The 26,002-nt window shown below is 55.7% G+C and overlaps 3 protein-coding genes across 4 annotated transcripts in view; 1 reads left to right on the top strand and 2 right to left on the bottom strand.

The window, feature by feature from the left end:
• The window catches only part of COPA (COPI coat complex subunit alpha), a 59,296-nt gene extending 54,346 nt beyond the window's left edge, over window positions 1-4,950 (top strand). For both annotated transcript variants that reach the window (XM_074529742.1, XM_074529743.1), the window contains 3 exons: window positions 726-887; window positions 2,484-2,678; window positions 4,456-4,950. In XM_074529742.1, the coding sequence (XP_074385843.1) occupies window positions 726-887; window positions 2,484-2,678; window positions 4,456-4,515 (417 nt within the window). In that variant the 3' untranslated portion in view covers window positions 4,516-4,950. The remainder of the gene's footprint in view (window positions 1-725; window positions 888-2,483; window positions 2,679-4,455) is intronic.
• Window positions 4,951-5,821: 871 nt separating this feature from the next.
• On the bottom strand, window positions 5,822-9,806 carry S100A11 (S100 calcium binding protein A11). The gene is made up of 3 exons (XM_074529751.1): window positions 9,550-9,806; window positions 7,631-7,768; window positions 5,822-6,096 (listed from the first exon to the last, which is right to left on the bottom strand). The coding sequence occupies exons 1-3, from the start codon at window positions 9,550-9,552 to the stop codon at window positions 5,944-5,946; spliced, it is 294 nt and encodes a 97-aa protein (XP_074385852.1). The 5' UTR covers window positions 9,553-9,806; the 3' UTR covers window positions 5,822-5,943.
• Window positions 9,807-13,807: 4,001 nt separating this feature from the next.
• Window positions 13,808-23,355, bottom strand: TCHH (trichohyalin). The gene is made up of 4 exons (XM_074529632.1): window positions 23,185-23,355; window positions 21,218-22,021; window positions 15,014-21,124; window positions 13,808-14,959 (listed from the first exon to the last, which is right to left on the bottom strand). The coding sequence occupies exons 1-4, from the start codon at window positions 23,320-23,322 to the stop codon at window positions 13,808-13,810; spliced, it is 8,205 nt and encodes a 2,734-aa protein (XP_074385733.1). The 5' UTR covers window positions 23,323-23,355.
• Window positions 23,356-26,002: the final 2,647 nt, after the last annotated feature.

The following is a 26,002-nucleotide window of genomic DNA, read 5'->3' as shown; positions in this document are numbered from 1 at the left end:
TTACTGAGGGGAAATGAGGGGATTCCTGAGGAGAAAATGTGGGATTTCTGAGGGGGAAAACACAGAATTCCTGAGGGAGGAAATGTGGGAATTAGTGAGGGGGAAATGTGGGAATTCCTGAGGGGGAAAATGTGGGAGTTCCTGAGGTGGAAATGAGGAAATTTCTGAGAGGGAGAACAAGGAATTCCTGAGGGAGGAAATGAAGGAGTTACTGAGAGGAAAACACAGAATTCATGAAGGGGAAATGTGGGATTCCTGAGGGAGGAAATGAGGGAATTACTGAGGGGAAAACACAGAATTCATGAAGGGGAAATGTGGGATTCCTGAGGGAGGAAATGAGGGAATTACTGAGGGGGAAATACAGAATTCATGAGGGGAAAATATGGGAATTTCTGAGGGGAAAACAACGGAATTCCTGAGGAGGGAAATGTGGAATTCCTGAGAGAGGAAATGAGGGAATTACCAAGGAGAAAACACAGAATTTATGAGGGGGAAATATGGGAATTTCTGAGGGGAAAACACTGAATTCATGAAGGGAAAATATGGGAATTTCTCAGGGGAAAAACATGGAATTCCGGAGGGGAAATGTGAGATTCCTGAGGTGGTAAAAACCTCACTGGAAATTTGGAATTCTGCCTTCAACACAAACACAACAGGGAAAAGAGGGATTCCTTGTCATAATTCCCATTATTCCCAAGGATTTTAACCCTTGCTTTCCCTGGCAGATGGCCGCCTACTTCACGCACTCCAACCTGCAGCCCGTGCACATGATCCTGGTGCTCCGCACCGCCCTCAACCTCTTCTTCAAGCTCAAGAACTTCAAAAGCGCCGCCACCTTCGCCCGGCGCCTGCTCGAGCTCGGCCCCAAGCCCGAGGTGGCCCAGCAGGTGAGACCCCAAAGGCATTGTCCCCAAAGGCCCTGTCCCCAATGGCCCTGTCCCCAAACCCAGCAGGTGAGACCCCAAAGGCCCTGTCCCCAATGGCCCTGTCCCCAAACCCAGTGGGTGAGACCCCAAATGGCCCTGTCCCCAATGGTCCTGTCCCCAAACTCAAGGTGAGGTCCTCAGATGAGGCCCTCAAGTTGGGAAACACCATTTTTGGGTTGTTCTTATCCCCAAACCCCCCTTGTGACACTGTTTTTGGGGTGTCCTTGTCCCCAAACCCGAGCTGAGGCCCTCAGGTGTGGAACCCTTCCTGTGAAACCATTTTTGGGGTATCCCTGTCCCCAAACCCCCACTGTGACACCATTTGTGGGGTGTCCTTGTCCCCAAACCCCAGCTGAGGCCCTCAGGTGTGGAACCCTTCCTGTGGAACCATTTTTGGGGTATCCCTGTCCCCAAACCCCCACTGTGACACCATTTGTGGGGTGTCCTTGTCCCCAAACCCCAGCTGAGGCCCTCAGGTGTGGAACCCTTCCTGTGGAACCATTTTTGGGGTATCCCTGTCCCCAAACCCTCGCTATGACGCCATTTTTGGAGTGTCCTTGTCCACAAACCCCAGCTGAGGCCCTCAGGTGTGTAACCCTTCCTGTGGAACCATTTTTGGGGTATCCCTGTCCCCAAACCCTGCCTGTGACACCATTTGTGGGGGGCCCTTGTCCCCAAACCCCAGCTGAGGCCCTCAGGTGTGTAACCCTTCCTGTGGAACCATTTTTGGGGTATCCCTGTCCCCAAACCCCCACTGTGACACCATTTGTGGGGGGCCCTTGTCCCCAAACCCGAGCTGAGGCCCTCAGGTGTGGAACCCTTCCTGTGAAACCATTTTTGGGGTATCCCTGTCCCCAAACCCTCGCTATGACGCCGTTTTTGAGGTGTCCTTGTCCCCAAACCCGAGCTGAGGCCCTCAGGTGTGTAACCCTTCCTGTGAAACCATTTTTGGGGTATCCCTGTCCCCAAACCCTCGCTATGACGCCGTTTTTGAGGTGTCCTTGTCCCCAAACCCGAGCTGACGCTCTCAAGTGTGGAACCCTTCCTGTGAAACCATTTTTGGGGTATCCCTGTCCCCAAACCCTGCCTGTGACGCCGTTTTTGAGGTGTCCTTGTCCCCAAACCTGAGCTGAGGCCCTCAGGTGTGTAACCCTTCCTGTGGAACCATTTTTGAGGTATCCCTGTCCCCAAACCCCCACTGTGACACCATTTGTGGGGGGCCCTTGTCCCCAAACCCCAGCTGAGGCCCTCAGGTGTGGAACCCTTCCTGTGGAAACCATTTTTGGGGTATCCCTGTCCCCAAACCCTGCCTGTGACGCCGTTTTTGAGGTGTCCTTGTCCCCAAACCTGAGCTGAGGCCCTCAGGTGTGGAACCCTTCCTGTGAAACCATTTTTGGGGTATCCCTGTGTCCAAACTCCCACTGGAAGCCATTTTGTGGTGTCCCCGTCCCCAAACTCCCATTGTGACCCATTTTGTGGTGTCCCCATCCCCAAACTCCCATTGTGACCCATTTTGGGGTGTCCCCGTCCTCGTGCTCACGGCGCCGCCGTTCCCAGACGCGGAAGATCCTGGCGGCGTGCGAGAAGAACCCCATCGACAGCCACCAGCTCAACTACGACCAGCACAACCCCTTCGACATCTGCGCCGCCTCCTACCGCCCCATCTACCGCGGCAAGGCCGTGGAGAAGTGTCCCCTCAGCGGGGCCTGCTACAGCCCCGAGTTCCGGGGACAGATCTGCCGCGTCACCACGGTGAGGGGACGGGGACATCCTGCTGAGCTGTGGGCTGGGAAAATTCAGGGTTTGGAGGTGGTTTGAGGGGTCAGCACTGCCCTCATGGGGGACGGACATTTTGTGGTTCCGGAGGGGGTTTGGGGTCTGTCCCACAAGGGAGGCCTGTGGGAGTTGGGCCTGGTTGGTCTGGAGGAAGCTGAGGGGGAAACTTATTAATCCATGGAAATATCTACAATATTCGTGGAAATATCTCATATATTTGTGGAAATAGCTTAAATATTCCCAAAAATCTCTCCTCTGAGAGGGGATTTAGGCTATGGAGCCTTTTTCCCACAAGGGAAGCCTGTGGGAGTTAGGCCTGGTTGGTCTGGAGGAAGCTGAGGGGGAAATTTATTAATCCATGGAAATATCTACAATATTCATGGAAATATCTAAAATATTTGTGGAAATAGCTTAAATATTCCCAAAAACCTCTCCTCTGAGAGGGGATTTAGGCTATGGAGCCTTTTTCCCACAAGGGAGGCCTGTGGGAGTTGGGCCTGGTTGGTCTGGAGGAAGCTGAGGGGGAAACTTATTAATACGTGGAAATATCTACAATATCTGTGGAAATATCTAAAATATTTGTGGAAATAGCTTAAATATTCCCAAAAATCTCTCCTCTGAGAGGGGATTTAGGCTATGGAGCCTTTTTCCCACAAGGGAGGCCTGTGGAAATTAGGCCTGGTTGGTCTGGAGGAAGCTGAGGGGATAACTTATTAATCCATGGAAATATCTACAGTATTCGTGGAAATATCTCATATATTTGTGGAAATAGCCTAAATATTCCCAAAAATCTCTCCTCTGAGAGGGGATTTAGGCTATGGAGCCTTTTTCCCACAAGGGAGGCCTGTGGGAGTTGGGCCTGGTTGGTCTGCAGGAGGCTGAGGGGGAAACTTCTCCTTATGTGGAAACATCTCAAGTATTTCTGGAAATATCTCAAATATTTATGGAAATATCTCCAAAATAGCAAAAAATCTCTCATCTGAGAGGGAATTTGGGCTCTGAAGTGTTTTTTCCACAAGGAAGGCCTGTGGGGTGTTGGGCCTGGTTGGTCTGGAGGAGGCTGAGGGGGAATCTTACTCATCTCTGGAAATATTTCAAATATTCATGGAAATATCTCAAATATCCCCAAAAATCTCTCCTCTGAGGGGAATTTGTACTCTGGAGTGTTTTTCCCACAAGGGGAGGCCTGTGGGAGTTGGGCCTGGTTGGTCTGGAGGAGGCTGAGGGGGAATTTCATCCATCTGTGGAAATATCACAAATATCCATGGAAATATCTTAAATATCCATGGAAATATCTTAAATATCCATGGAAATATCTCCAAAATACCCAAAAAATCTCTCATCTGAGAGGGGATTTGGGCTCTGAAGTGTTTTTCCCACAAGGGGAGGCCTGTGGGAGTTGGGCCTGGTTGGTCTGGAGGAGGCTGAGGGGGAATCTCATCCATCCATGGAAATATCTTAAATATCCCCTAAAATCCCTCAAATTTCCACACAAATCCCTCAAATTCCCACCCAAATCCCACCAAGGGATCTCAGGACTCTCCCAAACCCTTCCCACTGCTCCTAGTAGAGGCCCAGGAGTGACAGCCACAAACCCAGCCCCTAAATCCCGAATTTTCACCCCTAAATCCCAAACTTTCACCTCTAAATCCCAAACTTTCACCCCTAAATCCCAAATTTTCACCTCTAAATCCCGAATTTTCACCCCTAAATCCCGAATTTTCACCCCTAAATCCTCTCTTTGTCCCTGCAGGTGACGGAGATCGGGAAGGACGTGCTGGGGCTGCGCATCAGCCCGCTCCAGTTCCGCTAGGAATTCTCCTGGTTTAGGAAATTCCCGCTCCTCCATCCCGGCTTTCCCTCCACTCCCTCCCCCTGACCATTCCCATCCTCCCTTCCCGGTTTTTCCCCACTCTGCAATGCCAGATTGGGATTTTTTTCCCCCACATTTAGCAGGAATTCTGTTTTTTCCTCGTTCCCAGAGTGGTTTTCCTGTGCTTTTATCCCAAATTTTTTCCAGAGGGGGAAAGGGGGGGTTTTTCCCAAATCCAGGTTGTGACACAACCACCTCTGCTCCCCTTAAAACCCTAAAAAACTGCTCAGAAAACCTGGAATTTGCTCTGTAAATCCCGAATCCAGGGAAATCCCGCTCCCTCTGGAAGTGGCCCCGTGTTTGTTGACTCCTCCTGTTGTCGCCATGGCAACTTAATGAGCTCCCATTGTTAATAAAGTTCGTTAATCACCTGGATTTTCCTGGTTTGCAGCTCAGGACACGCCAAAAAAAAAAAAAAATAAAAAGGGAATTTAATCCCTTTTCCCACCTCTGCTTGGAGAGCTGGGAATGTTCCAGAGGATGGGATAGGCTCTCCTGGGATGATTCGGGTATGTTAATTAGCAGGGTGTAATTAACGCCCCAATTAACCCTGAGGGCCCGTCCTGCTTTTCCAGGTGCAGTTTTGGCCCCAGGGCATGGAAAAGGCTCCGGGATTCCCAAATTTTGGGTGGATTCCGATCCTTGAAGGGGGAGAGGGATGGGAATAACAACGGGGGAGGATCCAGGGATGCAATTCCAGGGATGCAATTCCAGGGATTGTCCTGTTGGGAATGTCCAGGGTGTGGAATGAGGGGCTGGGAGTGCCCAGGGAATGGGGATGGAAAAGGGAATGGAGAATCCTGAGGGAGCTCAGCCTGGAGAAAAGGGGGATCCAGGGGGAATTTGGGATCTGAGCCCAGAGGGAATTTGGGATCTGATCCCAGAGAAAAGGGGGATCCAGGGGGGGATTTGGGATCTACCAGGGGGGATTTGGATCTGATTCCAGGGAGGAATTGGGATCTGATCCCAGGAAAATTTGGGATCTGATCCCAGGGGAAATTTGGGATCTGATGCCAGGGGGGATTTGGGATCTGATCCCAGGGAACAGGGGCAGGACAAGAGGGAACGGCCTCGAGCTGTGCCAGGCCTGGAAATCTGGGATAATTTTTCCATGGAAAAAGGGTTGGGAAGCATCAGAAGGGGCTCAGGGAGGGTCAGATCCTCATCCCTGCAGGGAATCCCTGGAATCCAGAGCAGGTGAGGATAATTTTGGGATTCTTCCCCCCTCCCTTCACAGATCCCGGAATCGGGGTCTTCAACCTTTTATTTATCCATAAAAAAGCAGGGGGTGAAAAAAAAGGGAATGCGAGCATTCCATCATTTCCAGCATTCCCTGGGGAATTCTGGGGGGAGCCGGAGCCTCCGGATTCAGGGTTTGGGGGCCTTGAGCACCAGGGAGTCGTGGCAGGCCACGGCGATGCCCCCGATGAGGTTCAGGAACTCCTGGAAGTCCAGCTGCCCATCGCTGTTCATGTCCAGCTTCTTCATCATCCTGTCCACCACGCCCGGGTCCTTCTGGTTCTGGGAAAGGGGAAAATAAAAAACGGGAATTGGTGCCTGGAATGAGGGGGGGAATTCCCTGCTCAGGAAGGGAGGGCAGCTCAGGGAATGCTGGAGTGGTTTGGGATGGAGAATCCTTGAATTGTCACGTTCAGGGATGTTCCTACAGTCCCCTCCTGCTCCAGATTCCATCCTGGCACAGCCCCGGGGCTGGGACCCCCTGGATCATCCCATCCATCCCATTGTTCCCATGGATCCCATCTCATTGATCCCATCCCAATCCCATTGATCCCATCGATCCCATCCCCATCCCATCGATCCCATCCCATCCCATCGATCCCATTGTTCCCATGGATCCCATCTCATTGATCCCATCCCAATCCCATTGATCCCATTGATCCCATCCCCATCCCATGGATCCCATCCCATGGATCCCATCCCACCCCACGGATCCCATGGATCACATTGATCCCATGGATTCCATCTCAATGCCATGGATCCCATCCCATCAAAGCCATCCCATCGATCCCATCCCATCCCATCCCATCCCATGGATCCCATTGATCCTATTCCCACCCCATTTCATGGATCCCATTGATCCCATCCCATCAATTCCATCCCATTGATCCCATGGATCCCATCCCATCAATCCCATGGATCCCATCCCAATCCCATGGATCACATCCCATGGATCCAATGGATCACACTGATCCCATGGATTCCATCTCAGTGCCATGGATCCCATCCCATCAAACCCATCCCATCAATCCCATCCCCATTTCATGGATCCCATTGATCCTATCCCCATATCATTCCATGGATCCCACAGATCCCATCCTCACCCTGTTCCATGGATCCCATTGATCCTCACATTCCATGGAACCCATTGATCCTATCCCCACCCCATTCCATCGATCCCATCCCATCAATCTCATCCCATTGATCCCATGGATCCCATCCCATCAATCCCATGGATCCCATCCCCATACCAATCCCATGGATCACATCCCATGGATCTCACGCCATCAATCCCATCCCATCCCAATCCCATGGATCCCATGGATCCCATTGATCCCATGGATCCCATTGATCCCATCCCCACCCTATTCCATGGATCCCATTGATCCTCTCCCATCCCATGGATCCCATCCCAGTCTCATGGATCCCATCCCAATCCCATGGATCCCATCCCATGGATCCCATCCCAATCCCATGGATCTCATCCCATGGATCCCATCCCAGTCCCATGGATCCCAATCCCATGGATCCCATCCCAGTCCCATGGATCCCATCCCATGGATCCCATCCCAGTTCCATGGATCCCATCCCAGTTCCATGGATCCCATCCCAATCCCATGGATCCCATTGATCCCACGGATCCCGTCCCATGGATCCCATCCCAGTCCCACGGATCCCATCCCATGGATCCCATCCCAGTCCCATGGATCCCATCCCATGGATCCCATTGATCCCATGGATCCCATCAATCCCATGGATCCCATTGATCCCATGGATCCCACCCCATGGCTCCCACCCCAGGCCCCCGTTCCCGCACCTTGGTGAAGGCGGCCAGCTCGGTGTCCATGAAGGCGCGGAATTCCCGCTTGGAGAGCGTGCAGGCGTCGCCCTCGCGCCCGGCGTAGCGCTGGAACACGGCCAGCAGCGACTCGATGCAGCGCTCCGTCTCCGTGGGCTGGGGGGCCGAAATCCCGGGATTTGGGGTCAGGGAATGGCTCGGGAACCCCCTGTGCCCGTCCCAGGTGTGCTGGGAGCAATCCCCGATTTTTGGGGAGCAGGGAAAGGCCCCTGTGCCCGCCCATTCCAAGGAGAAATCCCGAATTTTCTGGGATGAGGGAAAGGCTCGGGAACCCCCTGTGCCCGTCCCAGGTGTGCTGGGAACAATCCCCGATTTTTGGGGAGCAGGGAAAGGCCCCTGTGCCCGCCCATTCCAAGGAGAAATCCCGAATTTTCTGGGATGAGGGAAAGGCTCGGGAACCCCCTGTGCCCATCCCAGGTGTGCTGGGAGCAATCCCGGATTTTCGGGGATCAGGGAAAGGCCCCCGTGCCCGCCCATTCCAAGGAGAAATCCCGAATTTTCTGGGATGAGGGAAGAGCTGGAAGAGCCTCCTGTGCCCGTCCCAGGTGTGCTGGGAGCAATCCCGGATTTTCTGGGAGCAGGAAAAAGCCCCTGTGCCCGCCCATTCCAAGGAGAAATCCCGAATTTTCTGGGATGAGGGAAAGGCTCGGGAACCCCCTGTGCCCATTCCAGGGGTGCTGGGAGCAATCCTGGATTTTCGGGGAGCAGGGAAAGGCCCCTGTGCCCGCCCATTCCAAGGAGAAATCCCGAATTTTCTGGGATGAGGGAAAGGCTCGGGAACCCCCTGTGCCCATCCCAGGTGTGCTGGGAGCAATCCCGGATTTTTGGGGAGCAGGGAAAGGCCCCTGTGCCCGCCCATTCCAAGGAGAAATCCCGAATTTTCTGGGATGAGGGAAAGGCTCGGGAACCCCCTGTGCCCTTCCAGGTTTTCCAGGGAGAAATCCCGGGTTTTTGGGGATGAGGGAAGGGCAGAAGGAAATTTTTCTCTGCCCATTCCAAGAGCAATCCCAATTTTTTGGGGACAAGTGCCCATCCCAGGGGCTCCAATGAGCAATCCTAAATATTTTAGGAATCAGGGAAACCCTTCCCGTGCCACTCCAGCTTTTCCAAGAGCAATCCCGGTTTTTTCGGGGCTCGGCCGGACCCGTCCCGCCGCATTTTTCCCTGGATTTCGTTCCTGGCACAGCGGGACGGGCCCGGATCGGGAGCGGCTCCTGGAAAATGCCCTGGGGAGGTGGCGGATCCGTGGGAAGGGCCGGCCTGGATCCGCTCTTTCCCCTTTTCCCCCATTTCTCCCCACCCCACCTCGGGGTTTTTCTGCTTTTCACCCATTTCCCCTGTTTTTCACCCATTTTCCCCGGTTTTCTCCATTTTCCCCCCTATTTTCCCCGGTTTTTTTCATGTTTTTCTCTGATTTTTCTCTTTTTTTTCCCGGTTTCTGCCCTGGTTTTTCTGCCATTTTCTACTCGTTTTTTACCTGTTTCCCCCCCACTGTTTTTTCCCGTTTCCCCCCATTTTTCTGTTTCTCCCCACCCTGGGTTTTCTTTGTTTTTCTCTCACTTCCCCTCTTTTTCACCCATTATTTTTCTCCATTTTTCCCCTGTTTCCCCCCATTTTTTCCTGTTTTCCCCTGGTTTTTCCCCATTTTCCTCCCAGTTTCTTCCCTGATTTCCCCCCCACTTTCCACCCGTTTTTTTCCCTGTTTTTCGCCTTTTTTTCCCCCATTTTTCCATTTCTCCCCTCTCTTCCTTCCTCCCTTTGCCAGACCACGCCCTACCCCCTCCCAGTCCGATTTTGGGCCGTTTTCCCGGAAAATCTCCATTTTCCCCCCCCTCTCCATATCCATATTCCCCCTGGAATTCCCGGGGATTCCTCACCATGGCTGGGACAGGCGGCGGCTCCGCTCCGGTTCGGAGTTTGTGGGATCGGGAAAAAGAAAGCCCGGGGAAAGTCGGGGAGCCCCGCCCGGGCTGAGTCAGCGCCGGACGCGTTGGGCAATTCCCGTTCCAGCGGCTCCTCCCGCGGGCCTGGAATGTGCCCGGCCCGGTCCGGGGCTCTGCGGGCACCCCCGAGCCCTGCCCGGCCCCGTTTGCTCCTTGGGATAGCCCTGCAATCGTCAGGGCACGGGCAGCGGTGTCACTGCCCCGGCATTGTCACCCAGGGCTGGCACTGCCCCTGGCATTGTCACCGAGGGCTGGCACTGCCCCTGGCATTGTCCCTGGCATTGTCACCAAGGGCTGGCACTGTCCCCGGCATTGTCACCCAGCTGTGTCACTGCCCCTGGCATTGTCCCTGGCATTGCCACCAAGCTGTGTCACTGCCCCTGGCATTGTCACCGAGGGCTGGCACTGTCCCTGGCATTGTCACCGAGGGCTGGCACTGTCCTTGGCATTGTCCCTGGCATTGTCACCGAGCTGTGGCACTGTCCCTGGCATTGTCACCGAGGGCTGGCACTGTCCTTGGCATTGTCCCTGGCATTGTCACCAAGGGCTGGCACTGCCCCTGGCATTGTCACCGAGCTGTGACACTGTCCCTGGCACTGTCCCCGGCATTGTCACCAAGTGCTGACACTGTCCCTGGCATTGTCACCGAGCTGTGTCACTGTCCCTGGCACTGTTCCTAGCATTGCCACCAAGATGTGTCACTGTCCCTGGCATTGTCCCTGGCATTGTCCCTGGCATTGCCACCAAGGGCTGACACTGTCCCTGGCACTGGCACCAAGGGCTGACACTGTCCCCGGCATTGTCACCGAGCTGTGACACTGTCCCTGGCATTGTCCCTGGCATTGCCACCAAGCTGTGTCCCTGTCCCCATCACTGAGCTCTGCCAGTGTCACTGTGCCTGTCCCTGGCATTGTCACCAAGGGCTGACACTGTCCCTGGCACTGTCCCTGGCATTGTCACCGAGCTGTGTCACTGTCCCTGTCCCCATCACTGAGCTCTGCCAGTGTCACTGTTCCTGTCCCTGGCATTGCCACCAAGGGCTGACACTGTCCCCGGCATTGTCACTGAGCTCTGCCAGTGTCACCGTTCCTGTCCCTGGCATTGCCACCAAGCTGTGTCACTGCCCCTGGCATTGTCACGGAGGGCTGACACTGTCCCCGGCATTGTCACCGAGCTGTGGCACTGTCCCTGGCACTGTTCCTAGCATTGTCACCAAGATGTGTCACTGTCCCTGGCATTGTCACCGAGGGCTGGCACTGCCCCTGGCATTGTCCCTGGCACTGGCACCAAGGGCTGGCACTGCCCCTGGCATTGTCACCCAGCTGTGTCACTGCCCCTGGCATTGTCCCTGGCATTGCCACCAAGCTGTGTCCCTGTCCCCATCACTGAGCTCTGCCAGTGTCACTGTTCCTGCCCCTGGCATTGTCACCAATGGCTGACACTGTCCCTGGCACTGTCCCTGGCATTGTCACCGAGGGCTGACACTGTCCCTGGCACTGCCCCTGGCATTGTCACCCAGCTGTGGCACTGTCCCTGTCCCCATCACTGAGCTCTGCCAGTGTCACCGTTCCTGTCCCTGGCATTGCCACCAAGGGCTGACACTGCCCCTGGCATTGTCCCTGGCATTGTCATCGAGGGCTGGCACTGTCCCTGGCATTGTCACCGAGCTGTGTCACTGCCCCTGGCATTGTCACCGAGCTGTGGCACTGTCCCTGGCACTGTTCCTAGCGTTGCCACCAAGGGCTGACACTGTCCCCGGCATTGCCACCGAGCCCTGCCAGTGTCACTGTTCCTGTTCCTGCCCCTGGCATTGCCACCAAGGGCTGACACTGTCTCTGGCATTGTCACCGAGCTGTGGCGCTGTCCCTGGCATTGTCCCTGGCATTGTCACCAAGGGCTGACACTGTCCCTGGCATTGTCACCGAGCTGTGGCGCTGTCCCTGGCATTGTCCCTGGCATTGTCACCGAGGGCTGGCACTGTCCCTGGCATTGCCACCAAGCTGTGTCCCTGTTCCCATCACTGAGCTCTGCCAGTATCACTGTGCCTGTCCCTGGCATTGTCACCAAGGGCTGACACTGTCCCTGGCACTGTTCCTAGCATTGCCACCGAGATGTGTCACTGTCCCTGGCATTGTCCCTGGAATTGTCACCAAGGGCTGGCACTGTCCCCGGCATTGTCACCGAGCCCTGCCAGTGTCACTGTTCCTGTTCCTGCCCCTGGCATTGTCACCAAGGGCTGGCACTGTCCCCGGCATTGTCACCCAGCTGTGTCCCTGTCCCCATCACTGAGCTTTGCCAGTGTCACTGTTCCTGTCCCTGGCATTGTCACCAAGCGCTGGCAGCTGTGTCACTGCCCCTGGCATTGTCACTGGGCCCTGCCAGTGTCACTGTTCCTGTCCCTGGCATTGTCACCATCGGCTGACACTGTCCCTGGCACTGTCCCTGGCATTGTCCCTGGCATTGTCACCAAGGGCTGACACTGTCCCTGGCATTGCCACCGAGCCCTGCCAGTGTCACTGTTCCTGTCCCTGGCATTGTCACCCAGCTGTGTCACTGCCCCTGTCCCCATCACCAAGCCCTGCCAGTGTCACTGTTCCAGTCCCCAACACTTGGGGACAATGTGGGGACAGACCCTTGGGAGAGCCGCTGGCTCTGGAGCCGGATGTGGGAATGGGAAATGGGGATTGGGTGGGATTTGGGATCAGGAGGATTCGGGGGCTGAACTGGGAATGTCTGACCCAAACTGGGAATGTCTGACCCAAACTGGGAATGCCTGACCTGAACTGGGAATGCCTGATCCCAACTGGGAATGCCCAATCCAAACTGGGAATGCCCAATCCAAACTGGGAATGCCTGACCCAAACTGGGAATGCCTGACCCAAACTGGGAATGCCTGATCCCAAACTGGGAATGTCTGACCTGAACTGGGAATGCCCGATCCCAAACTGGGAATGCCTGACCCAAACTGGGAATGCCTGATCCAAACTGGGAATGTCTGACCCAAATTGGGAATGCCCAATCCCAAACTGGGAATGCCCAATCCCAACTGGGAATGCCCAATCCCAAACTGGGAATGCCCAGTCCAAACTGGGAATGCCCAATCCCAAACTGGGAATGTCTGACCTGAACTGGGAATGCGTGATCCAAACTGGGAGTGTCTGACCTGAACTGGGAATGCCTGATCCAAACTGGGAATGCCTGACCCAAACTGGGAATGCGTGATCCAAACTGGGAATGCCCGATCCCAAACTGGGAATGCATGATTCCAACTGGGAATGTCTGACCTGAACTGGGAATGCCTGATCCCAACTGGGAATGCATGATCCAAACTGGGAATGCCCAATCCCAAACTGGGAATGCTTGACCCAAACTGGGAATGCCTGACCCAAACTGGGAATGCCTGACCTGAACTGGGAATGCCCAATCAAACTGGGAATGCCCGATCCAAACTGGGAATGCCCGATCCCAAACTGGGAATGCCAAATCCAAACTGGGAATGTCTGATCTGAACTGGGAATGTGTGATCCAAACTGGGAATGCCAGATCCCAAACTGGGAATGCGTGATCCAAACTGGGAATGCCCGATCCCAGCCCTCCCAGCCCTCCGGAGGTTGACGCTCGCAGCCTCTGCAGGAATCAGCCGTTTATTCCCATTTTCCATGCGATAAAAAGGAAGGAAAAGGAAAAGGAGGAGAAGGAGAATCCCCCACCCACCACCAGCACCCTGTGGCTCCAAACCCCCGGGCCTGGAGCCGGAATTCTGCTGGAATCCAGGCAAAAAGGTAAAAATGTGATTTTTTTGTTTTTCCCTCCCAGCCTTGAGGATTTCCAGGCCCCAAAATCAGGAATTTTTTTTTGGAGTTTAAAAAATTAGAAGCTGAGAGCAGTCCCCGGGTTGGGGGAACCTGAAGTGCCACCCCAGGGTGCAAAAGAGGACAGAGGCACCCAAGGACTCCAATTAGAGCAGAAAAAGTGATTAAATATCGAGGGACACACCCAGCAGGGAGGCAGAAACTCCAAATCTGGGGGAATCTCCCTTCCTGCTGGGGATCCATTCCAGGGAAAAGCCCCCAAACCCCACTGGACACCCCGAGATCCTTTTGAGTCCATCACTGCTGGGCCACCACGTGCCGAGGGGCAGAAGTGACCCTCAAAAGGACCCGGAGAGGCCGCAGGGAGAGGCAGATTCCCCTCAGGATGTTTTGGATTCATCCCTGGCGCGGTTTGGGGCCTCCTGCGGGGGCTCCTGGCCCTGCTTGGCGCCACCATCCCGAGAAACGCGGGAATTTTCCGCTTCCCGAGGGCTCCTCTTGCTGGGTTCCTCCTCGGGAGCCTCCTCGCCCTCCCGGGTTCCCTCCCTGAGGGTCTCTCCGGGGTCTCTCCGCTCCGGATCCCGGCGTTCCGGGGCGGTTCCGCTCTTGGCCTGGCCGGCCTGGCGCTCTCTGCGCCCCTTCTGGGGCTCCTCACCCTGGGGCTGCTCCTGCTCCGCCTCGGGGACCTCGGGGCGCCTCCGGAGCTCCTTGGGTTTCACCCGCTCGCCCTTCGCGGCTTCCAGCTCATCGGAATCCAGCACGGCTCCGGGATCCCGGAGAACTCCAGAATCTCTCAGGGCTCCAGAATCCCGCACGGCTCCAGAATCCCTCAGAGCTCTGGAATCCCTCAGGGCTCCAGAATCCCGCACGGCTCCGGAATCCCGGAGAACTCCAGAATCCCTCAGAGCTCCAGAATCCCTCAGGGCTCCAGAATCCCTCAGGGCTCCAGAATCCCTCAGGGCTCCGGAATCCCTCAGGGCTCCAGAATCCCGGAGAACTCCAGAATCCCTCAGGGCTCCGGGATCCCGCAGAGCTCCAGAATCCCTCAGGGCTCCAGAATCCCGGAGAACTCCAGAATCCCTCAGGGCTCCGGAATCCCGCAGAGCTCCAGAATCCCTCAGGGCTCCAGAATCCTCCAGGCCTCCATCCTTCACCTCTTTTCCGGATCTTTCCCTGGGCTCATCCAGGCCCTCATCGGGGTTTTCCTGGGGGCGCTTGGATGGTGGCACCTCAGGGTGGTCTCTCGGTGGCCGCGGGGACACGGAGCAGGTGCGGACGCGCACGGGCTGGCCGCGCTGGCCGGGCTGGTGGCACACGATCTCGTAGGTGGCGGCTTTGGGGTCCTGCTGGTTCTGGATGACGTGCACCAGGTAGGCCACGGTCTGAGGCTCCACGGGCTCGGGGAGCAGCCGGACCTCGGGCCGGACGTCGGGGTCAGCAGGGCGGTACCGGACCCGGAGGTCGCTGATGGGCATCTCCTGTCCTGGGGGGCAGAGGTCGGTGGTGTCCACGTCCAGGGTCTGGTACCGGTACTGGTCCTGCTCCAGCTCCTCCTCATCTTCCTCCTCCAGGACCTCCAGCCTGACCTCCTCACGTGCCTCACTCTGGTCAGTGGTGGTCACTTCTGTGTTCCTGTCCAGTGTCCGGCGGCTGCGGCGCTCTGAGACCTCCAGCTCCCGTTCAACATCGATTCTCCGCTCCCTCAGAGCCTCATCCCTCTCTCTGACCCGGGAGATTCTCCTCTCTGGTTCCGCCTCCTCCTCACGCTCACAGGGACGTTCTCTCCTTCCCAGCTTCTCTCGGCGCACTTTGACATCGGCTTCTTCTGCTGCCACTGAGATCTCTCTGTCCCTCTCATAGCTCAGGGTTTCTCTTTGTCTCCTCCCATCAGCTTCAATCTCACGGATGTCTCGCTCTCGTCTCTCCCGTGTCTCTCTCTGGCCAACTCTGGCCACTGCTTCCTCCCTTTCCCGTGCCCGGCGCTCAGAGACCTCCAGATCCCGTTCCTGGTCAATTCTCCTCTCCCTCAGGGCCTCTTCCCTCTCTCTGACACGGGAGATTCTCCTCTCTGGTTCTGCTTCCTCCTCACGCTCACAGGGACATTCTCTCCTTCTCAGCTCCTCACCCCGTTCCCGGATCTCTCGGCGCACTTTGACATCGGCTTCAGCTGCTGCCACTGAGATCTCTCTGTCCCTCTCAAACCTCACTGATTCTCTCTGTCTCCTCGCATCATCTTCAAGTTCACGAATTTCACGCTCACGTCTCTCCCGTGTCTCTCTCTGGCCAACTCTGGCCACTTCTTCCTCCCTTTCTCGTGCCTGGCGCTCAGAAACCTCCAGCTCCCGTTCAACATCGATTCTCCTCTCCCTCAGGGCCTCATCCCTCTCTCTGACACGGGAGATTCTCCTCTCTGGTTCTGCCTCCTCCTCGCGCTCACAGGGACGTTCTCTCCTTCCCAGCTCCTCTCGGCGCACTTTGACATCGGCTTCAGCTGCTGCCACTGAGATCTCTCTGTCCCTCTCGTACCTCAGAGTTTCTCCCTGTCTCCTCCCATCAGCTTCAATCTCACGAATTTCGCGCTCACGTCTGTCCCGTGTTTCTCTCTGGCCAATGGCAGCCTCTGCTTCCTCCCTTTCCCGTGCTCGGCGCTCAGACACCTCCAGCTCCTGTTCAACATCGATTCTCCGCTCCACCCGAATCTCATCTCTTTCTCTTCTGGGGCAAACTCTTCTGTCTTCTCCACACTCACGGGGGCATTCCCTCCTTCTCAGCTCCTCTCGTGGCTCCCGTTCCCGGATCTCTCGGCGCACTTTGACATCGGCTTCGGCTGCTGCCACTGAGATCTCTCTGTCCCTCTCTGAATCTCTTTGTCTTCTTCCATCGGCTTCATCTTCACGAATTTCTCGCTCTTGTCTCTCCTCCCTTTCCCGTTCCCGGCGCTTGGACACCTCCAGCTCCCGTTGCCGATCGATTCTCCTCTCCCTCAGAGCCTCTTCCCTGTCTCCTCTGGGGCAAATTCTTCTGTCTTCTCCACGCTCACAGGGACGTTCTCTCCTTCTCAGCTCCTCTCGAGGCTCCCGTTCCCGGATCTCTCGGCGCACTTGGACATCAACTTCTGCTGCTGCCACTGAGATCTCTCTGTCCCTCTCGTACCTCAGAGTTTCTCTCTGTCTCCTCCCATCAGTTTCAAGTTCACGAATTTCACGCTCACGTCTGTCCCGTGTCTCTCTCTGGACAATGGCAGCCATTTCCTCCCTTTCCCGTGCCCGGCGCTCAGACACCTCCAGCTCCCGTTCCTGGTCAATTCTCCTCTCCCTCAGGGCCTCTTCCCTGTCTCCTCTGGGGCAAATTCTTCTGTCTTCGGCCTCACAGGGACGTTCTCTCCTTCTCAGCTCCTCTCGTGGCTCCTGTTCGCGGATCTCTCGGCGCACTTTGACATCGGCTTCTGCTGCTGCCACTGAGATCTCTCTGTCCCTTTCAACCCTCACTGATTCTCTCTGTCTCCTCCCATCAGCTTCAAGTTCACGAATTTCACGCTCTCGTCTCTCCCGTGTCTCTCTCAGGTTTCTGGCGGCCACTTCTTCCTCCCTTTCCCGTGCCCGGCGCTCAGACACCTCCAGCTCCCGTTCCTGGTCAATTCTCCTCTCCCTCAGGGTCTCTTCCCTCTCTCTGACACGGGAGATTCTCCTCTCTGGTTCTGCCTCCTCCTCACGCTCACAGGGACGTTCTCTCCTTCTCAGCTCCTCACCTCGTTCCCGGATCTCTCGGCGCACTTTGACATCGGCTTCAGCTGCTGCCACTGAGATCTCTCTGTCCCTCTCGTACCTCAGGGTTTCTCTTTGCCTCCTTCCATTTGCTTCAATTTCACCAATTTCACCAATTTCACGTCTGTCCCGTGTCTCTCTCCGACCTATGGCAGCCACTTCTTCCTCCCTTTCCCGTGCCCGGTGCTCAGACACCTCCAGCTCCCGTTCCTGGTCGATTCTCCTCTCCCTCAGGGTCTCCTCTCTTTCTCTTCTGGGGCAAATTCTTCTGTCTTCACACTCACAGGGACATTCTCTCCTTCTCAGCTCCTCTCGTGGCTCCCGTTCCCGGATCTCTCGGCGCACTTTGACATCAACTTCTGCTGCTGCCACTGAGATCTCTCTGTCCCTCTCATACCTCAGGGTTTCTCTTTGTCTTCTTGCATCAGCTTCAAGATCACGAATCTCACGAATTTCCCGTCTCTCCCGTGTCTCTCTCTGGCCAATTGTGGCCTCTTCTTCCTCCCTTTCCCGTGCCCGGCGCTCAGACACCTCCAGATCCCGTTCCTGATCGATTCTCCTCTCCCTCAGGGCCTCTTCCCTCTCTCTGACACGGGAAATTCTCCTCTCTGGTTCTGCTTCCTCCTCACGCTCACAGGGACGTTCTCTCCTTCCCAGCTCCTCACCCCGTTCCCGGATCTCACGGCGCACTTTGACATCGGCTTCAGCTGCTGCCACTGAGATCTCTCTGTCCCTCTCGTACCTCAGAGTTTCTCCCTGTCTCCTCCCATCAGCTTCAATCTCACGAATTTCGCGCTCACGTCTGTCCCGTGTTTCTCTCTGGCCAATGGCAGCCTCTGCTTCCTCCCTTTCCCGTGCTCGGCGCTCAGACACCTCCAGCTCCTGTTCAACATCGATTCTCCGCTCCACCCGAATCTCATCTCTTTCTCTTCTGGGGCAAACTCTTCTGTCTTCTCCACACTCACGGGGGCATTCCCTCCTTCTCAGCTCCTCTCGTGGCTCCCGTTCCCGGATCTCTCGGCGCACTTTGACATCGGCTTCGGCTGCTGCCACTGAGATCTCTCTGTCCCTCTCTGAATCTCTTTGTCTTCTTCCATCGGCTTCATCTTCACGAATTTCTCGCTCTTGTCTCTCCTCCCTTTCCCGTTCCCGGCGCTTGGACACCTCCAGCTCCCGTTGCCGATCGATTCTCCTCTCCCTCAGAGCCTCTTCCCTGTCTCCTCTGGGGCAAATTCTTCTGTCTTCTCCACGCTCACAGGGACGTTCTCTCCTTCTCAGCTCCTCTCGAGGCTCCCTTTCCCGGATCTCTCGGCGCACTTTGACATCGGCTTCAGCTGCTGCCACTGAGATCTCTCTGTCCCTCTCGTACCTCAGGGTTTCTCTTTGTCTCCTCCCATCAGCTTCAAGATCACGAATCTCACGAATTTCACGCCTGTCCCGTGTCTCTCTCTGGCCAACTCTGGTCACTTCTTCCTCCCTTTCCCACCTGCGGATCTCAGACACCTCCAGCTCCCGTTCCTGATCGATTCTCCTCTCCCTCAGGGCCTCTTCCCTCTCTCTGACACGGGAGATTCTCCTCTCTGGTTCTGCCTTCTCCTCACGCTCACAGGGACGTTCTCTCCTTCTCAGCTCCTCACCCCGTTCCCGGATCTCACGGCGCACTTTGACATCGGCTTCGGCTGCTGCCACTGAGATCTCTCTGTCCCTCTCGTACCTCAGAGTTTCTCTCTGCCCCCTTCCATCATCTTCAATCTCACGAATTTCACGCTCTCGTCTCTCCCGTGTCTCTCTCCGACCAATGGCAGTCACTGCTTCCTCCCTTTCCCGTGCCCGGCGCTCAGACACCTCCAGATCCCGTTCCTGATCAATTCTCCGCTCCCTCAGGGTTTCATCCCTCTCTCTGACACGGGAGATTCTCCTCTCTGGTTCCGCCTCCTCCTCGCGCTCACAGGGACGTTCTCTCCTTCTCAGCTCCTTACCCCGTTCCCGGATCTCACGGCGCACTTTGACATCGGCTTCTGCTGCCACTGAGATCTCTCTGTCCCTCTCGTACCTCAGGGTTTCTCTTTGTCTCCTCCCATCAGCTTCAGTCTCACGAATTTCACGCTCACGTCTGTCCTGTGTTTCTCTCTGGACAATGGCAGCCACTGCTTCCTCCCTTTCCCGTGCCCGGCGCTCAGACACCTCCAGCTCCCGTTCCTGGTCGATTCTCCTCTCCCTCAGGGCCTCTTCCCAGTCTCTTCTGGGGCAAATTCTTCTGTCTTCGGCCTCACAGGGACGTTCTCTCCTTCTCAGCTCCTCTCGTGGCTCCCGTTCCCGGATCTCTCGGCGCACTTTGACATCGGCTTCTGCTGCTGCCACTGAGATCTCTCTGTCCCTCTCAAACCTCACTGATTCTCTCTGTCTCCTCGCATCATCTTCAAGTTCACGAATCTCACGAATTTCACGTCTCTCCCGTGTCTCTCTCCGAACAATGGCAGCCACTGCTTCCTCTCTTTCCCGTGCCCGGTGTTCAGACACCTCCAGCTCCCGTTCAACATCGATTCTCCTCTCCCTCAGGGCCTCTTCCCTCTCTCTGACACGGGAAATTCTCCTCTCTGGTTCTGCCTCCTCCTCACGCTCACAGGGACGTTCTCTCCTTCTCAGCTCCTCACCCCGTTCCCGGATCTCACGGCGCACTTTGACATCGGCTTCGGCTGCTGCCACTGAGATCTCTCTGTCCCTCTCGTACCTCAGGGTTTCTCTCTGTCTCCTCCCATCAGCTTCAGTCTCACGAATTTCACGCTCTCGTCTCTCCCGTGTCTCTCTCTGGCCAACTCTGGCCACTTCTTCCTCCCTTTCCCGTGCCCGGCGCTCAGACACCTCCAGCTCCCGTTGCCGATCGATTCTCCTCTCCCTCAGGGCCTCTTCCCTGTCTCTTCTGGGGCAAATTCTTCTGTCTTCACTTTCACAGGGACGCTCTCTCCTTCTCAGCTCCTCTCGTGGCTCCTGTTCCCGGATCTCTCGGCGCGCTTTGACATCGGCTTCTGCTGCTGCCACTGAGATCTCTCTGTCCCTCTCATAGCTCAGAGTTTCTCTCTGTCTTCTTGCATCAGCTTCAAGATCCCGAGTCTCACGAATTTCACGTCTGTCCCGTGTCTCTCTCTGGCCAATTGCGGCCTCTTCATCCTCCCTTTCCCGCCTGCGGCCCTCAGACACCTCCAGCTCCCGTTCCTGATCGATTCTCCTCTCCCTCAGGGCCTCTTCCCTCTCTCTGACACGGGAGATTCTCCTCTCTTCCTCCTCACGCTCACAGGGACGTTCTCTCCTTCTCAGCTCCTCACCGCGTTCCCGGATCTCTCGGCGCACTTTGACATCGGCTTCGGCTGCTGCCACTGAGATCTCTCTGTCCCTCTCATAGCTCAGAGTTTCTCTTTTTCTCCTCCCATCAGCTTCAATCTCACGGATGTCTCGCTCTCTCCGTGTCTCACTCCGTCCAACTCTGGCCACTTCTTCCTCCCTTTCCCGTGCCCGGTGCTCAGACACCTCCAGCTCCCGTTCCTGATCAATTCTCCTCTCCCTCACGGTTTCATCCCTCTCTCTGACACGGGAGATTCTCCTCTCTGGTTCTGCTTTCTCCTCACGCTCACAGGGACGTTCTCTCCTTCTCAGCTCCTCTCGGCGCACTTTGACATCGGCTTCAGCTGCTGCCACTGAGATCTCTCTGTCCCTCTCAAACCTCACTGATTCTCTCTGTCTCCTCCCATCAGTTTCAATCTCACGGATGTCTCGCTGTCGTCTCTCCCGTGTCTCTCTCAGGTTTCTGGCAGCCAATTCTTCCTCCCTTTCCCGTGTCCGGCGCTCAGACGCCTCCACCTGCAGCTCCTGTTCCTCATCCACCCTTCTCTCTCTCGTTCTCCCTTTTCTTCTGGGATCATCTCTTTCTCTCCTCTCCAGCTCCTCCCGGATCTCCCTTTCCCTTTCCGCCGATTCCAGCTCCCGTTCCCGCTTTGTTCTCCGTCCGTAGCCGCGTTCCTCAGGCTCTGCTCTCCCACGTTCCCCGAGGTCGATCTCTAACGGTTCCTCCAGGTACGCCTGGTGTGGCCTCCTGGACTCCGGACATTCCAGCTCGGCCGCCCGGCACCTTCTCCCTTCCAGCTCCCTTTGTCCCAGCTCACGCCGGCGGTGGCGGCTCCTCTCCTCCCGGAGCAATTCGGGTTCCTGTGGCCGGTTGTCTCCTTCTCCATCTGCTCCTCGTGGCCGCTGGGTTCTTTCATCACGCCCCGGCTCCTGGCGGCTCCACCGGTCCGGCCGTGCTTGGGGTTCCTGGCGTTGCCTGCCTGTCCTCACGTCTGCCTCCTCTTCCTCCTGGTCTCTCCTCTCTGGTCTGTCCGGCTCCGGGGGCTGCCGCCTTCTCCGGCTCTCCCGCTGCTCGCACGGCTCCTGGCTCCGTTCCCGAGGGATCAGCTCCTGGCGTGGTTCCTCCCCGCTCCGTGTGCGACGTTCCTGCTGGTCCCTCCTCGTTTCCTCCGAGATTTCCACCTCCCTGACCCTGAGGTCTCCTTGCAGCTCAGCCTCACGATTCCTCTCCCACGTTTGTCGTTCCTCCTCCTCCTCCTCCTGGAGCTGCCGGCGGCTCCCTCTGCTCCTGAATTCCGGCTCCCGCAGGGATTTCCCGCTGCTCAGGAGCTTTGTCCTCTGCACCAGGAACGGGGCCCTCGGCTGGAACCAGAAGCAGCACTTGGCCACGCGGAACACCAGGAGGAGGAACTCGTTGAAGTCGATGTCCCCGTCCCCATCCCACTCCAGGAACTGCAGGATCTTCTCGATGGTCTGAGGGTCGTGTGGCTTCTGCAGGGAAAAAACACGGGGTGGGGGAAAAAAGGGGATTTTGCTCTTCCTGCTCTTTGGGGGAGAAATGCAACAGTGGGAAGAGTCACAGGAATTCTCCTTCCATCTCTCATAATTTCACTTGTAGGGCTCAGCACCAGCTGTGGGAATTCATTCGCCAAAACCCTCCCGGGATCCCCCTTTTCTCCAGGCTGAGCCCCCCCCAGCTCCCTCAGGGTCTCCATTCCCTTCCCAGCACAGAAGAACCCAAGTTGTGGCAGAACCCAAATTTTGATGGAACCCAAACTTTGGTGGAACCCAACTTTTTGTGGAACCCAACCTTTGGTGGAACCCAACTTTTTGTGGAACCCAAACTTTGGTGGAACCCAACCTTTGGTGGAACCCAAACTTTGGTGGTACCCAACCTTTGGTGGAACCCAAACTTTGGTGGTACCCAGCCTTTGGTGGAAGCCAAACTTTGGTGGTACCCAGCCTTTGGTGGAACCCAAACTTTGGTGGAACCCAAACTTTGATGGAACCCAACCTTTGGTGGAACCCAACCTTTGGTGGAACCCAACTTTTGGTGGAACCCAACCTTTGGTGGAACCCAACCTTTGGTGGAACCCAAACTTTGGTGGAACCCAGCCTTTGGTGGAACCCAAACTTTGGTGGTACCCAGCCTTTGGTGGAAGCCAAACTTTGGTGGTACCCAGCCTTTGGTGGAACCCAAACTTTGGTGGAACCCAAACTTTGATGGAACCCAACCTTTGGTGGAACCCAACCTTTGGTGGAACCCAACTTTTGGTGGAACCCAACCTTTGGTGGAACCCAACCTTTGGTGGAACCCAAACTTTGGTGGAACCCAGCCTTTGGTGGAACCCAACATTTGGTGGAACCCAACCTTTGATGGAACCCAACCTTTGGTGGAACCCAACTTTTGATGGAACCCAACCTTTGGTGGTACCCAACCTTTGGTGGAACCCAACCTTTGTTGGAATCCAACCTTTGGTGAAACCCAACTTTTGGTGAAACCCAACCTTTGGTGGAACCCAACCTTTGGTGAAACCCAACCTTTGTTGGAACCCAACCTTTGTTGGAACCCAACCTTTGGTGGACCCCTCCCCGTTCCCTTTCCAGAGAGGATTTTTCCATTCCCACATCCCAGCCCTTCCTGCACTGCTCACCACCAGGGAATCTGCGAATTCCCTCTGGATCAGCTCCCTCATCCTCCTGCGGCTGAGCCCGGAGCCGTCCCCATCTCCCCGGGCGTGCTGCTGGAAGACGCCGACGATGGTGGCGATGCTGTCCAAGAACGGGGACATCCTGCAGATCCGAGCGAGCCTGGAGGGACAGGAGCACACCGAGGGCTGGGGGATCCCCTTGGGAACAGGGAGGAGAATTCCCGGCTCCGTTGGGAACACATTCCGGGGTTTTAGTGGGATGGGGAGTGGCCTCTGGCCTTGCCACCGACGCCTTTGGGTGACGTCGGAGCGGGAACGGTGACGGGGACGCGGTGACAGGGAGGGACCCGATGGTGCTGACTCAAGAGGTGCCCCCAGGTCCTGCCCCGTGGGGTTATCCCATGGAATATTTCCTTGGAATGGACCCTAAATACGGAACCAGTCCAACCCCTCTGCTGTCCAGGGAGGTCTCTCAGGTCACCACGGAGCTTCTCCTCCCCAGAAGCTCTCCCAACCTTCCCCCAGCCCTTGGAGCATCTCCGTGGCCTCATTCCAGCACTTCCTGGTGTTCCCCAGCCCCATCCCTGTGATCCTGGCGAGAGCAGCTTTAACCCAACCCAAGACAAGATCTGGGGCAGAGACCTCAGGAGCTGCGCCTGGAAACCTCCAGAGCCTCCTCCTTCCCTCCTTCCTCCCTTTGTGGGACGCCCAAATCTCTCACGGGGAACCTCCGTGCCCGATCTGATCCCGGGGAGCGGCGCCGAGCCCCATTCCCGCCTCCGGAACGTGCCCGGGCACACGAGCACTCCCTGCCCCATGGAAACGCCGGGATTTCCACGGAGAAGGGGCCACAGCTCCAGCCGGGAGCTGACCCCACACCCCCAAAGATCTCCCCAAACTTCTCCCGTATTCCCTTCCCTCCAGGATGATCCCAACAGGGAGAAACCCCTCGATATTCCCAAAAAACGCCAGGAACGACTCTCCCGTCCACCATGAACCCTGGAGAAACACCAGAATTCCCAAATCCCCAACGAACCAGGGGAGCATTCCCGGCGAAGGGAACATTCCCGAGGGAGCCCCACTCACCCAAGTGACCGTCGGGAGCGAGTGGGATTCCTGGGAAGCCGTGCGGAGCCAGGCCGGGCCGGCGCTGCTTTTATAGGGTCCCCGTTGGGCTTGGAGAGGAGCCACCCTTCGTGGACGTTGTCCTGATTCATCCCGGGCCAAGCCCAGTCCCAAACGGGTTATTTGGCTTTATCAACCCTTCCCTATCATTTTCACCCCGAAATAGCAGCGGCTCTTCGGGCCGGTTCCGCCTAATCCTGGAAAATCCTGGCTGTAAAATCCTTTTATGGTCGAGTTTCGGATTTTTTTTTTTTTTGTGGGGGGGAAAAATCTGGAAGGGCTCCAGAGCGTAAAGGGAGGAGGGCGGATTTCAGTGTAAATATTTGTGTTATGGGTGGGATTTGTGTCTTTAGCACCTGCGAAACCACATGAAAACAGGGATTAATATTTAAATTAAATTAATTAAATTAATTAAATTAATTAAAAGGAAAATTTAAGTGCTGATGCCAGCAGAGCTCAGGACGAGCAGATCAGGGACTACCAAGATCTTTATGACCCACGTAATTCATCCCACAATTCCAGAGGGGATTTTTTGTCCCTTTTTTGTGCAATTCCTTTGGAATTTCAAACCCGAGGTCGCTGAGGTTTGGATCAGGCAAAGGGAAGAAGATTTCAGTCCTAAAATCTGGGTGAGATTCCCCAAATCCTCCTGGTTTTGGTTCATGGGACACCCCTGTAGAGTTTTATTCTTATTTTTACTTCTCATTAATATTTGGCCATATTATCCAATATTAAAAATAAACTCACCACAGCCATTTTTAAATGATTAAATGAATTTTTAAACGGATTTTTGAACAAGGAAATTGTAATCAGTTGATGACTTCTCATTGAGAAAAATAATGATAAAACTCCTAATATTAATCGGACCATTTTAATTTCAACTTGGTTGGATTTTAATTAAAAATAAAAGCAGAGAAACCTCTGCTGAGAGGTCGATTAATGCTGAATTTCCTCTGGCTGCCCTCGGGCCGTAATTACCTCACGATCCCCTTATTTTTTAATTTAATCTTTCGAACGGCAAATTAATGAACTCTTCCTTTATTCCCCAGGAGCTCCTTAGAGGAAATCTGGAAAATTCCAGAGCCTGGATTTGGGGTTTGGAGGGGACGTGGGGTGACGGGGACATCACGGGGGCCACGCCCGTGGCTCACCCTGGGTGTAGGAGCCCAATTAATTAACGCTGGCTAATTAATAACCTCGGGGACACTCAGCCCAGGGATTTGTCCCCAACGTTCATTTTTGGGATTTTTTGTTTTTTTTTTTTTTTTTTTGGAACCCGGATTAAATTACCCTGGCGCAAATTAGGCCCCGCCCTGGGCGATAATGACACCCTTGGGACGCTGTAATTTTGGGGTGGATTTTGGGGGTGATTATGCAAATGAGGGGGGGTTTGGTGGCCTGTAACTGTCTGGAATCTCCACCCCAGGGGCCGGGGCCTCGGGAATCCGCCTTGGAAAAGCTCCCTGGGCTCGGGAGCGCTTTCCTGGGATTTGCTGACATTCCCAGGGTGAGGCAACGAGGCTCTAGGCACGTCCTGGCCATGCTGAGCCCCTTTTCCGGCTGGATTTTCCCCAAAAATGCTTTCCCTGAAGCTCCAGGCTCGTCCTGGTGGTGCCAACCCCTTTTCCTGCTGGATTTTCCCCCAAAATGCTTCTCCTGAGGCTCCAGGCACGTCCTGGTGGTGCCAACCCCTTTT

This window comes from Zonotrichia albicollis, chromosome 30 (assembly GCF_047830755.1).
Source record: "Zonotrichia albicollis isolate bZonAlb1 chromosome 30, bZonAlb1.hap1, whole genome shotgun sequence".
NCBI lineage: Eukaryota > Metazoa > Chordata > Aves > Passeriformes > Passerellidae > Zonotrichia > Zonotrichia albicollis.
Note: the sequence above shows the minus strand (reverse complement) of the source record. Positions and strands in the feature narration are given on the sequence as shown.